General features: G+C 38.4%; 1 protein-coding gene across 1 annotated transcript; it reads right to left on the bottom strand.

Moving 5' to 3' along the window:
- Window positions 1-122: 122 nt before the first annotated feature.
- tmie (transmembrane inner ear) lies at window positions 123-11,266 on the bottom strand. The gene is made up of 4 exons (XM_044368782.1): window positions 11,156-11,266; window positions 8,016-8,133; window positions 6,742-6,891; window positions 123-466 (listed from the first exon to the last, which is right to left on the bottom strand). Exons 1-4 carry the CDS (start codon window positions 11,264-11,266, stop codon window positions 168-170), a joined length of 678 nt encoding a protein of 225 aa, XP_044224717.1. The 3' UTR covers window positions 123-167.
- Window positions 11,267-14,520: the final 3,254 nt, after the last annotated feature.

The raw sequence follows: 14,520 nt of genomic DNA, 5'->3' as shown, positions 1-14,520 counted from the left end.
TTCATGAGTTTGAAGTAGACAAAATATCAATAATGCATTTTCTTTTGTGTAAGAGTTTTATTTACTTTAAATATAATATCATACAAATGTCATTTTAGGAAAAAAAAATGCTTCTTGTGAAAAATGCAAAATTATACTTTTCAGTTTTTGTCCAAGGAAGGCAGGGGTCACTTTTGAGCTTTCTTGGCTCCCCCTTTAGCCCCTCCTTTGCCTCCTTTTTCACCTTTTTCTTCTTTTTCCCCTTTGTCACCCTTCTCTCCAGATTTCTTCCCTTTTCCTTCACCACCTTCTTTGTCAGATGCTCCCTTTTCACCCTTTTTCTTTGTTGATGCATCCTTTTCATCTCCTTTCCCTTCTTTGGCACCTTTGCCCTCTTTCTTGCCCTCTTTTGTCTTCTTCTCCCCTTTATCAGCATCTACTTTCCCGGAGACTGTTGTCACCTCCTCATTTTCTTCCGCTTTTGCAGCTGCAGCAAGACAAGCCAAAAAAGGTTAAAGGCATCAGGTATCACCAGGGTACTGCCTCTAACGGTAATTGGAAGGCAGAATTTAATCCAACAGAATGCTGTGCTAAGTAGGTTGCATGTAATGAAGGAACATCTGTTTCTATCTGTTCTAGTAAGCATGGTCTATTTATTCTTTTAATGGAACTGAAGTGCTTTCTGAGCGAGAAAATGGAGTGCAAAAGTTTACAGTCCACTTTGTGTGTGTTGATAGAGACAATGTTTTTTTTCATCATTATTCAAGAGGTGACATCCAGAAGATGTACATGATTAACAGAGGTAGTGAGGATAAATATCACCTTGAAGTTGCTTGGATTGAAGTTGAGGAAAAGTACAGTTAAGTAGCAAATATTAAATGTATATTTCTAATAAAATATCTGTTCTGGACCGAGAGGCATAGTTCAACATATGCTTATTTGCTTTCTTGCTGAGATTATGATGACAGTGTTGATGCCACACTAATATCTGTTTGGTAAGTTGCAGTCAGATGCCTGTTATCTTAGATTAGTGTAAAGACAGAAAACAGGGTTAACAGTAGCCTGACTCTGTTAAAATGTATCAAAATCCTCCTACCAGCACTTCTAAATCTCACTAATTAACAAGTCACATCTCATTTGTTAAATTCATACAAAAAACAAAGCGTAAAATTGACTTGTGGTTACACCAGGCAACCAGTGGTGACTTCAAAGTGTCAGGAAGTTACTGTGCTCAGCCAAGAAATAGTCTGGCACATAACCCCAAGAAAACCACAAATTGTTTCTGCACTTTGGTTTTTGTACAGATTAACCAAATGAGAAATAACAAGTTAATTAGTGGGATTTACAGGTGCTGGTAAGTGGATTTTGTTACCTTCAGAGCCAGGCTAGCCATTTCCAGTCTTTATGCTAAGCTAACCATCTTTAGCTTCATATTTAACGGACAAATACGAGAGTGGTATTGATCTTTTTATGTCACTCTCGGCAAGAAAGCAAATAAGTATATTTCCCATTTCCTAAAATGTTACTACTACTGCATTACATTCTCCCTAAATCTTCTCTGGAGCCCAAACCTGCCTAATAAAGCTTAAAATTATGTATGCAAAAGTAATCTTAAAACAGGTTGCCTGCATGTGGAGATTCTGAACTAGTAAATGTCCAAAAGCTGTTGACCTTTAGATGTTAAGTATACCCTGGCCTGCAGCCTCCTTCTTTTATAAATCTAATCATAATTTGTTCAAGTTACGCCTTGTTTAATTTGTTTGCATCAAGATTTCTTTGTTTTTCCATGAAAACTAACAGTTGTCTTTAAGAAGAAAGAGAGGGTTTCTAAAGCTACCCTTCCTTTACAGAAAAAGAAAAACTCTAAAGGTATTTTCAATTCATTTCTAGGAACAGTTGAGCCCACAGCAGTCTCTTTCAGGCAATAGATTTGACAGACAAATTCTCCACATGAAATATTCACCCCAATGAATAGCTGACACAAAGCTAACAGGGCCCAACAGATCCCCAAAAACATGTAACAGCCTCAGGCAAGATTTAACAAATTACACCTGACCGTGATATAGATCTAGAAGAAAAATTGGAGTGATTTTACACTCCAGCAACTATTGTTTAAAGACTGTGAAAATTGCTAAAAGGAAAGACTGTAGTCAAGGCCAAATGGAGCTTTATAGCTTTTTTTTTTTGCTTTCTTTTTGTATTATTTTTTCAGTAGCAAGGCAAACATTTTCCCCAAATGCTGCAGAGACACTAGATACACAAACGAAGGCCAAGAAACCAAATGACAAACACGAACCAAATGTCAAAAGTTGCTATGACTGGTGAATCCAGCTGACTTAAAATAATCAACCAACCAGATGTTTGTGAATAGATTTCTTTGTATTTCGACTGAATTCTGAAAATAACTTATGCTCTTATTCTCATGAATTTCTCCTTCACTCATAAGCTCTTTTCTCTTGCCTCTTTACTTCTTGCTACTTCACATGCCAGTCTGCTTTTGACAAAACTTGGAGATGATGCATCAGTATTTTACACACATATTTACATTTTATGCTACTTTATACTTGTACTCCACTACATTTCAGCAGGAAATATTGCACTTTTTCTTTACTACGTTTATTTGACAGCTATAGTAACTAGTTATATGTGACCAGTTTATAAAACACAATAAATATTGAAAATTAAACCACCTTTTGTCTAACTGTGGCTGATTGTTATGCTTCAGATGTCTGAGTTATTAGCAAGAGTGGGTTCCCCTTTAAACTTCACATGGTTTCATTTAAGTTCAAGGCCCAAAGAGATATCTTTATATTATCCACTATTTCACAAAAAGTCTAGATGTGAAAAGTCCAAAAAATGAATACAGATTTATCTTGTGGCCCTTTGGAGGGGGTTCCAACCCATAGATTGAGAACCACTGTACTAAACTACCAAAGAGTATAGAAAGTAGTTAAATTAACAATCTAATAATGTCATATACAACAATATATCAGGCGTAGGGGCCATTTTTCTGCAGAACAAGCACTTTTACTTTTGATACTTAAAGTGCATTTTGCTATGCTTCTCTACTCAAGTAGTATTTGGAACACAGGACTTTTAGTTGAATACTTCTTTCAAGAAAACTATTGGTGTTTACATACTATATTGCGTATGGCAGTGGAATTACAAAAGGTTAACGTCACCTTCTACAAAAGGCCCTGACCTTCACACCATCCCTAAATGTCAAAAAATCAGCTCAGATAAAGCTGGTACCATTTTTTTGATAAAACCTGAGGGCGCAGTGCATTTTGGCATTGTGACATTTAAAAAAAATCACAGTTCAATGTGACTGGGGCAATATAATTCATTGTCAGAATTGTAAATCTGAGGCGTGATGTTATTTTGCTTGCCAGAAACTGTCTCACTAATATCCCAAATAATGCCTGTTTTTTTTGGAATGATTTTGTTTCCTCATCCTGAGGAACAGAGCGAGACTTGTAACCGGACCAAATTCCTTTTCGCAAGTCCGTCACTCATCAGTCGGTGTGCTCTGAACCTCAAACGACCTTTTCCTCACTACCCTTTCAGAGCTATAGGCGGCAGATGTGTAAAAATGTGTTTGAGTTGTTAAAACAACAGCTGCAACTGTTTGGCGACACTGAGAATTTCTTCTTTTTCAGCTGCTTGGAATTATGGACTCTGCACTGTAGAAGCAGCAGGTCTAGTGAGAGTTGATAGATAAGTGAGGGCGGCGAATAGGGGGGTTTGATTCACAACTCTGCCTCTCCAGTCCCTGTATTATTGTTTAATGTTTGTGAGAGTGCTTGTAAGGGAGACGAAGAGAAATGGATGATAGAGACTGACAGAGTGGCAGCTGTTTGTTCTTTCCTTCTGTTTGTCTCAATGTGTTTGCAACAGATATTGGCTGTGAAACTGGAAAGGCTCACCACTTTCTTTTCTCATATTTTGTCCCAGATGGTTTTAACAGCTCGGTATGTATGTGTAAATGGAGGCAGAGAGAAATTCTCAATGGAGAATGTCAGGCATCTTCAAAAAAAAAAAACTAACTGTCTGACTCTTTACTTATGCACAACATACACTATATTTTTCTGCAAATGCATAAACAAATTTGACAAGCTTCCATTATGTGTGGAAAATATATTCATGCACACATCCAAAAGATAAGAGTGGGGATTTCTTGACCCTCATTTGTAACTTTTAATTACCTGCTAAATTATATTTGGTGTTGTTTTTACTGATTGCACTGGAAGAACATTTACATTTTTCATTTTAAAAAGAAAGCTCTGCTTCTGAATTTCATTTTATCTTTGTTATAGTTTTACTGCTTTAAATTCTATGCCACTAAATTCACTCCCTATTCTCTCAGTGTGGTTATTTGATTTTGCAGATATTGCATATTTCATTATGACATGTCATAATCACTGCACAAAGGCTGCAAATGCAATTTGCATATTTGCATGCATGTTTATGTTGTCCCTCTCTGAGTTAATCCAGAAGTAAACATTACAGTACGGTTTGTTTGGAGTTCACGGTTGAGAGCAGCTGATCATCCTCAGTCTTTATAATGGCTGCAGTCAGTGAACCTCCCCCTCAGCCCCTCTCCCGGCCATGCACTTGACTAGTTAGTTCTATAGTCACGAAGGAGGATTTACTCCAGTGCATATTAGATCAACTCTCCGTGATGACACTTGAGATATGGCTGTTCTTGCCACAGTAGGTTTATCATGTGATGTAATGTGTTTTTTCCCCCTTTAACGCAGATGTTATTTGACACAGTTATCATGCTGGAAAAACATATTGACAGCTCAATGCCTTTTCTTCCATAATAATGACACAATAACCATTTAATGTATTTGTGTGCACAAATGCATAATATATCCACAAGAGGAACAAGACAAGACAGATGTCAGTCTCTATATGTGTCACTGCTCTTACCCTGAAAAAGCCACAACTAAGTAACTACAATGGCTTAGATACACACAAGACCGATCACACCAAATTCCTGAGAGAAAGAAGAAAACAAGAATATTTAATCACAGATGAGACCAGTGTTGACATCAGTGATCATATTCCATTTACACTTGCAGAGGTCAGTGTAAATGATTTGGTTTATTCAAAGCTAATCTTAGCAAGGCAAACAGACAGGTAGGGAAAGAGACAAACACAGAGCACAAACATTTGAAGTGAGACATACTACATGCATTACTATTTTCATTGGTGACTGTAATACCAATTTTCTGTGCCTCAGAAAATTCACAAAGTTATCATAAGTCCTGTTCTCCCACATTTTCATGCAAATACGCATTAAGCACCTACAGTATTTTAAAAACATCCAGGCTTTAAGCAAGAAGAAAGCCTCGCAAGATACAACAGTCCAGCTGCCCCAAAGAAATCATGTGTGCAAAAATAGTACAATCTGTATTTTGTAGCCACAGTAAAAGTTCAATTTTCTACGACACAGAGTTACTGCTGCACTACATCGAGACTATGGAGCAAATTCTTTGATTAAATTCAAATCCAGTTCTTTTTTTTAGCCATATATGTCAAAAGAGATGTGCTCAGCAGTTGAATGAGAGATGAATGTTTTTGAATTCCACTTACAGCAATAAGATTTGAGGAAGACAAAATGAACTGCTGCCTCACTAACTGCAGGACAGAGGGTCAATAGATGCAGGAAGTGGACTTTCAGAGTGGCTGTGAATGTATACACTATGTTTTTGAAGTCAAGAGGAGTGTCTGAAGGAAGATAAGTGTAGACGAAAAGAAAAAGTCATCCCATCTCTGGCAAAGTGAGGGAGCTGGAGTGCTCCTCGCTGACCCTAACTCCTGAAAGCTGGCTGTTGTTAGCACTTTGAGTTTGGACCTGTTCAGAGACTGTCTGTACCGCAGAGGCATCTGGGGTAGCTGGAAGAAAAAGGAGAAGAGAAGAGAAGAGAAGAGAAGAGAAGAGAAGAGAAGAGAAGAGAAGAGAAGAGAAGAGAAGAGAAGAGAGGAGCAGAGAGGAGAGGAGAGGAGAGGAGAGGAGAAGAGAAGAGAAGAGAAGAGAAGAGAAGAGAAGAGAAGAGAAGAGAAGAGAAGAGAAGAGAAGATTTGCAGATAAGTATAACAGCATAAAACAGAGCAGAAGAATTGAATAGAGTGCAGTGAGTTTTGTGAGGTGACAGGGAGAGACAGCAACAATCTAAGAAATTAAAGCTGCCTTAGAAATAATGTAAGTATAGATATTATGTAAAAAAGGCAGCTGTCCTCTTGGCCTTGATCATAAAGTGGGACCACAACAGTGAAAAGTCTTGTAAGACCCTGTAGATTTGACAAAAATGAAATTCTGGTATTAAATACACTTCTCTGCCCATAGATAGAGACCAAAAACCAAACTGTAGTGCTGCAGAAAGCTGGACCAGAAAGTTATTCCTCCTAATTTTGAGATCTTCTGGGTGTGCCTTTGTATAAAGCAATCACAAGACTGGTCCAAGGGGGCTTACTGTACTCTGTGCAGTTTATTGACGTCACACGAATTCACTGTGTTAAAGTTCAAACAGTTTTCAAATATTTATTTTCCATTTTCTCATTTGGAGCCACCAGTATTTGAAGTTGACCTGTGCGGAGAATTTGAAGAAGCTGTGACACAAGAGAGAATGAGCAGAACATGCAGGAAAGCACCACAGTCGATATCAGAGTAGAGACCATTGTGTACATTAGTGGATATTACCAATTTAATATAGTCATATAAATATTGGAAAGGTATCAGTGAGAAGTACTTACATCCTGGGATCTCAGTCAGTTCGTTCAGAGGTGGCACTGTCTCTAATGTGTTGGCGTATTTCTTGGCGGCCTGTCTCTGTGCATGCCGTGCCTCTATTTCCTTCTTTGTTCTTGGGATTCGACATTTGAATATACAGCACAGAGTGATAACTAGAGAGAGAGTAAGGAGAGTTTTTTTTTAATAGACACGTTATTCATTACAATGTCATTTACTAGATGATGATGTGTTTTTTTAAATCGTTGATGCCAAAAGTGATATTTTCAAAACCTATTGCTGTCTTTCAACATAGCCTATTATATTTCAAGTTTATATACATGTGCAGATTACTACTGTAATGCTCAGTGACCGGCACTTTCCAAACACAAATGCAAACACAGTTATAACACAATCACTAGTGGTAATAACCGGCTATTACATGCTACCTGCATACTGTGAAAAAAACCTTTACATATCTTGGGATCCTAAAGACCTATAAACTTTTTGATCATTAAAAGAATGAGTTCAACAATTCTGACTTTTTGACACAAACATAATGCGACTTGAGGGCATCATTGAATAATAATGAATAAATTAGACAATGTATAATTTGGTCCCAGGTGTCTAAAGAACTGAGGTTTGTGGCCAAAGATCAACAAGTCACTTATGTAGTCAGAATCAGAAAATCTGTTTGTTGCGTTGACTGTACTCAATGTGTTGGTTTGGATTGAGAAACTTCTGCATTTTGACCCAAGATTTGTTGTTTTGTTGATCAGAGACTGGGAAAAGTAAAGTGAAACTTTTCCTTTCTTCGCATTACAGTTACAGCTATTACTTTTATTTAATCCTTTATTTAAACAGGTAGTCTCATTTATCGGGATCTCTTTTTGAAGAGAGACTTGGACAGGTAATTCACAGACACACATTGAACATTTGGTTTCACATTAAGAAAAGCAATTACAAGTGGGATTGCAAATACATAAGGACAGCCTTTTAAAATCTTCAAGTGAAATCAGAGAGTGTAACTTGCTCATTTGTACGCAGCATAGTATTTGAACCCACTTTTTCCAAGTTCAGCATCACCAAGAGTTACTTGGATGACTCACTTCCAGAAACTTCAAAGTGATCCCTCATCTCCTGTCTCCTTACTCCTAATCACACTGTACTTAATAATCACACAATGGACTCATAATTGTATGCACAGACATCTTTAGCCTAGCCTGCAGTGATTTCTTAAGAGAGCATCTATATTTCAAGACAGTATGAAAACAGTATGAATTTATGGTGATATACTCACCAACTGCTAAAACAAACACCGAAAAAATGCCGATGACCTGCCATAGCCGCAACCCCCAGAAAACAACAGTCTCTGAGTTGACAGGGTCCGGCTTCTTTGGGGGCTCTGTGGGTAAAAGCTGTGGAAAAAAGAGAAAACATTGATTTTTTTTTTTTTTTAATCCACACAACATAAATAATCCCACAGAAATAGGCTTTACAGTGGAGAGGAAACCTCATGGAGTAAACAAGATGTCAGTGGAATTCAAGCTTCACATCTTCTAAGAATTATGCTCAGTTTTCTGTGTCATACTTTGATCTGTGCCAGCAAAGTAATTGGTGTAAGATTTTCCAGCCACTTCTTTCACTTTCTGACTTGAAGTAGAAATGAGTTAACGATGAACCCATTTTGAATCTAATATACATAATACAGTCATAGATTAACACAATTCAGATAAAAAAGAAGCGTTTGAAGTCCTTAAAAAGCCACAGGTTCCCTAATCACCTGTTATCTCATGAGTGTCACATGGCCAAAATGTTCAACGGCAATTTCGGTCTCCTTTTCAGCACAAAACATCCTCAAGCATGTGTCTGACGTTCTTATACAAGTTCACCATTCAATCTGCACTCAATTTCGAGCCCATGATGTCATACTTTGTTGGAATGGTTGACATATTCTTTTTATTTATTATTTATCTATCTATTTAGATTTATGACATTTAACTGAGCTGACATGCAGTCCCTGACAAGAACTCCACAAAACCACAGAGCTGACTTGAAGGATTTTTTTTTTCTCAGGGCACAGGCAGAAAAAAACAAACAAACAAACAAAAAAAATACCCAGGCCCAGGTGAAAAGGTCTTTAGCATTTCCAACTACACTTCCAACACCCACATCACCTGTGGGTTTTCATGGCTCTTTCACCACCTCAATCTCCTCCCTTACTTGACACCAACAAGAGCTGCTGGTCTACAAACAATGACCTGCGTAAAATCAAGCAACCTGAGCGTGCTTGTCTCTGGAATTTTCCCGCATTTTCTCTGAATTTTCACAATCGTCTGAGATGTCTTAAGTCTCTGCTGCACAAAAATTCAGTCGATAACGCCAAAAACAAACACTTCTCGCATTTCAAAACACCCCTCTCCAGAGCTGGGGATAGGAGAACAATATGTACAAAGACTGTGTATGTATGTGTGTGTCTTTGTGTTAGATCAATGGCTTGGATCAGTACTTTGGTGGAGCCAGCCAAGCATCGGTTCCCTGATAAAACCATTGTGAGGATTTCTCCCTGTCCACTCTATATCGATCGATCACTCGATTGGATGAAACAAGCTTGTTTTGGAAACTCTATACTTAAGTTCGTAAAGCAATAAGCGATGGATCAGAAAATGGACACTTATTACATTTGCTGGCTATACTGGTAACTACATTATGTGGTGAAACAGAAAAATGTTCTAAGAATAAGATGGGTAGTAAACACCAAGGACGGAGGCTCTACAGAGGATAAGAAATGAAATGGAATAAGTTTGCTTTGGTTTAGGTAGAAATGAACTAAAATTATTTTGTCAAATGACAATGTGCAGGTGTTTGCGTATGTGATTAATAAATAAATGTGTCAGAAGAATACATCTTTTAGTTCATGTGGAGAGAACCAAATACATCAGATACCAAAAGCTTTTGTTTTCTCCTTTGTGCCATGTGAGAAAATCAGAAGCTGTGGTCTTAGCTGTTTGTCGGGCCTGATTGGCTTCAGCGAGCCAACATGACAAATGTGACAGTGCACTCTGTCTTCAGGGTCTCTATACTGTTAGTTTGCAGAGGTTACAAGAGGAGCTGTGAAATTTAACAAAGAATGTGCTTGGAAAATGGTCTGAGTTTACACTCGTGTTTATGCAACTCCCACAGCAGGATTAGCCTTAAGAAGGATATCTAGCACTGCCCTTAAATAATGACATTTTTTGCTTCAAGAGTGATTATGTAAGACTAAGTCCTTTCCTCTAGAGAGGCATTTCATGTGGCTGGATTAAGTGGCTATAAGCCTCAAATTTTCCTCTGATGGAACAAACAACATAGATTCAGAGACATACTGACCTCAAGTTGCCTCATGTTCGTTGTTGAATACCCCAAATTATTACATATTTCTGTTTCTGGGTTAGTTTGTTAGATGGTTTGTTAGTTTGCTCATTACATATTCAATGGCATGGATAATTTACCCCAATTAAGTGTTTTGTTTAGTTTTTCTAAGAGGATCCTTAAGGGACTTTGCAAGATTAGTATAACTGAATGGAAGATTAACATCTAAAAATAGAAAAATCAGCACTGGGATACAGGTTAAGTTATTAGACATGTGCAGTAATAGCAAAGGACCAATAATGAAGTTATTAATTAAAAACAATGTCCAAACAGAGGCATACTATGGTTACACTATTTAGATTTGTGTTGTTTAAAGCCACTATCATCCTCTGTGCTTCAATCCTAAAAATAAATATAATCCATTTTCCACAGCTTTATTAAAACTGTATCCAGGAACATAATCTTTTGGATTACTCACAATCAATATTTTCACAGTGTCTGAGTCATATTGTATATTATTTCAACACTCAATTTATTGCAATGGCATGGTCAATTCGTTTCTACAGTTTTGATTCTAACATTTCAATGAATACAACCACAACCAATATTAATTTTAGAAATTTTTACTCAGTGATGTCACTAGTATGTCCTCTCAATCATGTGTCATGAGTGAATTGTCTGTTTCTCAGTAGCATAGTCATTTTATCACCATGTATTTCAGTAAACATAATGGATTTCAGTTGGTATTTTTGTCAGATTACTGTAGTAGTCCTATCCTGAAAAATGTAACCATCTACACCTCAGCCTCATAGCAAAAACAACTTCATGCCAGGACATATTATATTCATCCCTCTGTTTGCACCTATAGTACGCGTGTGGTTTGGCTTTTCCATGGAACACAATATAATGTATCAGGTTTTAACCTTCACTCACTCCTCGTCATATAAGGCAACAAACAAGTCTGGCAACCTAACAATAAACATGAATTACATAAAACAACGGAACACCTGCCCCCCATCACAGAATAATCCTCAGGTTATTCCTCAGAGGAACCTGTGGAGGACATGGTGATGTATCAGGCTCTCTTACCTCAGGATCCGGGATCTGGGAGAACACGGAGGACAAACACTGAGACAGCAGCACTGCTCCCCAGCCCCGCAGAAGGAGCTGAGGTGGACATATAGGCTGATCCCCAACCATTCTCTCCCCTTCTTTCCCCCTGCAGCCACCCTTCCCCCCTCTCTCCCTCTTCCTCTTCCTCTCTCCCTCTTTCTCTCTGTCTGCCTGCCTTCCTGCCTGCACTGGCGCCGTTTACAGGACAGGACCACAATGGCCCTGGGTGATTAATGGTGACTATGGTGCTGACAGTTTCCTCCCATCCACAGTTGTCTGCAGCTCTTCTCCTTTGTCTCTTGCCTCCTTTCCCACAACACTGCAGGAGCCCAAAGACACACCAGCGGTCACCACTGCATGCAGCTCAAAACTGCCCCACCACAATGGATGGAGCCAGCCCTGCAGTTAGGGTACATTAATTAATTAATAGACCTGGTGTGGTTTACAACCAGCTCATCCTGCTGGGGACAGGCAGTTAACACTGTGAGGGGGGATGGGCAGCACAGTTACCCAAGAGGTCGGCCTGCGCAGGACAGGGAAGCAAATGGCTGTGAGCGTCATCATTTCTATTTCCTCAGAAGTCTGGAGTCCTCACACCTCAGCCCCTCAGTGTGGAAAATGTGAAGAGCCAAACTGCGGTGGAATCCATTGTTTTCTATATGCACCTGCCTAAAGAAAGAGCAGAAGAGTTAGAATTTTGACTCTTTTTTGCACGACTTTTTCTGCAGTTGTTGGTCTTAAATTCAGAAATAATTTCAGGTTTCTGGTTGCTGATTTAATTTGTAAGAGCTCTGAAGCCACAGAGCTATTTCTATTATGTTTGCAGTGATAGAAAAAGAATTCTTTTCTGTGGAAGAATCAATGCCACACTGGAAAAAAAAAACTCATTCATAACTCACTGATGTAAAAGTAAAGAAATATTAGAAAAAACAATCCCCGTGCTTGGTAAATTTAGAGCCCCACAAGACTCAAATTGCCTGCATCTTCCAGTTTCATATTATATATATTTCATATTATTATTACCTTTATTTATTATTCTCTCTACCTTGTGTCTTTTTCTTTGTTATTACTCATTATACCATAGTCTGTCTGAGTACTCTGATTGGCCAGCAGGTGTGCATTAAAACCATGTACTGCACTCGTAGTTGGGCTCGAGTTTAATCACCGTTCTAAATTCATCCTTTACCCAGCCTGTAACCATAGCAACATTAAAGAGCACAGCTGTTAAAGCTTACTCATTATGAGGTTTTGAAGTATGGGATGCATCAGACAAAAAAGAAATGGAGAAGAAAAGAAAAGGAAAGCGAAAAATGGCACAAGGAACTGACACTTGGAGAGTTTAAAATGATAGAGGCACAGAAGGATGAGATTAATACAAAAAAGGCAACAAAAATTGTTTTGCTTTTTAGACCATACTCTTTAATTTACAGAGACCCAACAATTCCCCCATGAGCAAGCACTTGGTGACAGCGGCAAGGAAAAACTCCCCTTTAACGGGAAGAAACCTCAAGCAGAACTGAGCTCTAGGTGGGCGGCCATCTGCCTTGACTGGTTGGGTTGAGAGAGGAGGAAGGAAGGGGGGTGGGGCAGAGAAGCATAATAACAACAATAACAATGACAATAATAAAAGAGATATGACTAGTAATAATAATAACAATAACAGCAGGAGAAGGACCACGCCACCACAGCCATGGCCCACAACTTGGACTTTTCCTGTGAGACAAGAAAGCACAAAAACTCCGGGAAGAAGCCAAGTTAGTAACATGCAGTAATGGGGCATGAACGCATACAGATAGAGAGGTGGAGGAGAAGAGAGGAGCTCTGTGCATCATGGGAAGTCCCCCAGCAGTCTAGGCCTATAGCAGCATAACTAAGGGCTGATCCAAGGCAAGCCCCGGCCGGCCCTAACTATAAGCTTTATGAAAAAGGAAAGTTCAGCCTACTCTTAAACTTAGAGAGAGTGCCTGCCCCCCGGACCGAATCTGGAAGATGGTGCCACAGGAGAGGCACCTGATAGCTGAAGGCTCTGCCTCCCATTCTCCTTTTGGAGACTCGAGGATCCAAAAGTAAGCCTGCATTCTGGGAGCACAGTGTTCTAGTGGGATAATGGGGTACTATGAGCTCTTTAATATATCTCTAATAATAACATTACTAACATTTTCTTTTTCTCTTCTAGATAACATACTCCAAAATAAGGTCCCTGGACTGAATTGAGAATTCTGTATATTTATCCAATTTTGATCTTCAGAATTTTTAAATATAAATAAAATGTTTGGGAGGATAAATAATATAATTCTAAATCAGGTAAGCTCAGCCCTCCTTCTCTTCTATCTTCTCTACAATCTAGAGGTTTTATCACTCCATATAAAATTTGTTAGGATACCATTTTAAAATATTTTTGGGGAGGGATAATGGGTAACACTGAGAAGATAAACATTTCGGCAACCACACCATTCTAATAAGATTTATCCTACCAACAATTTTCATAAGCAGGGTAACCCACTGTTGACTTGTTTCAGTTTGCTTTCTAGTGATAAATAGTTATCTTTTATAGTTTTTTTCAAGCTACTTTGGCAACCTAAATATTTACAACTTTGTGTACCTCATTTGGGTGCCTGCAATTTGTGAGATCATACTCTGTGAAATCATTGTTCTTGAAATTTATCGACATTCAAGTTCTTTTTTCTCCAAATTCAGTTTATAACCCAAAGTTTCAGAATATCTAGACAACATTTCCAGCACTCTAGGGATAGATGTCTCAACATCAGTTAGATACAACAAAAGATCATCGGCAAACAAACTCAATTTATATTCTTTTCTTCTAACTTGTACTTCAACTTCAACTCAATTTATTTATAGTGCACATCACCCAAAGAGTCTCTGTACACTTTACAAGTTAATAAAAACAACAACAAAAAACACAGGACTTTACATGTGAAAGTACACACACACACATACACACACAGACTCACACACACACATACACAGATAACAATGTTAATATAACAACAAGGTTGAGGTTAGGAATTTAACAAATAGAGATCACATAACTGAAACAGGGTTGGGGTGACTACTTGTCAATGAGTGATTTGACTTCCCAGCCGATGAAATCAGGAGAGGCCACGGTATACAGAGAAAAGATGTGTTTTCAAGCTAGATTTAAGAGTCTCAACAGAGATTGCCTCCCGAATATGCAGTCGTAGTTTATTCCAAATCAGTGGAGCTCGGTGGGCAAAAGCTCAACCACCAAAATATTTTTGGTGGTTGAATTTCAAGTCTGTTAATACTCCTCTCCTTTTAGATATTCTCTGCCAGCGGCTCAATAGCCAGGGCAAACAGAA

Source organism: Thunnus albacares, chromosome 12 (genome assembly GCF_914725855.1).
Source record: "Thunnus albacares chromosome 12, fThuAlb1.1, whole genome shotgun sequence".
NCBI classification, from domain to species: domain Eukaryota; kingdom Metazoa; phylum Chordata; class Actinopteri; order Scombriformes; family Scombridae; genus Thunnus; species Thunnus albacares.
The sequence above is the reverse complement of the archived record's forward strand: the minus strand, read 5'-3'. Positions and strand labels throughout refer to the sequence as shown.

Bases quoted from the DNA above. Each gene is read 5' to 3' on its own strand.
- tmie (XM_044368782.1), bottom strand. From the start codon at position 11,266: ATGGTTGGGGATCAGCCTATATGTCCACCTCAGCTCCTTCTGCGGGGC. The intron at 8,134-11,155 runs GTAAGAGAGCCT...TTTTTTCCACAG, and splicing joins CCCAGATCCCGGATCCTGAG to CTTTTACCCACAGAGCCCCC. The intron at 6,892-8,015 runs GTGAGTATATCA...CTCTCTCTCTAG, and splicing joins GGTGTTTGTTTTAGCAGTTG to TTATCACTCTGTGCTGTATA.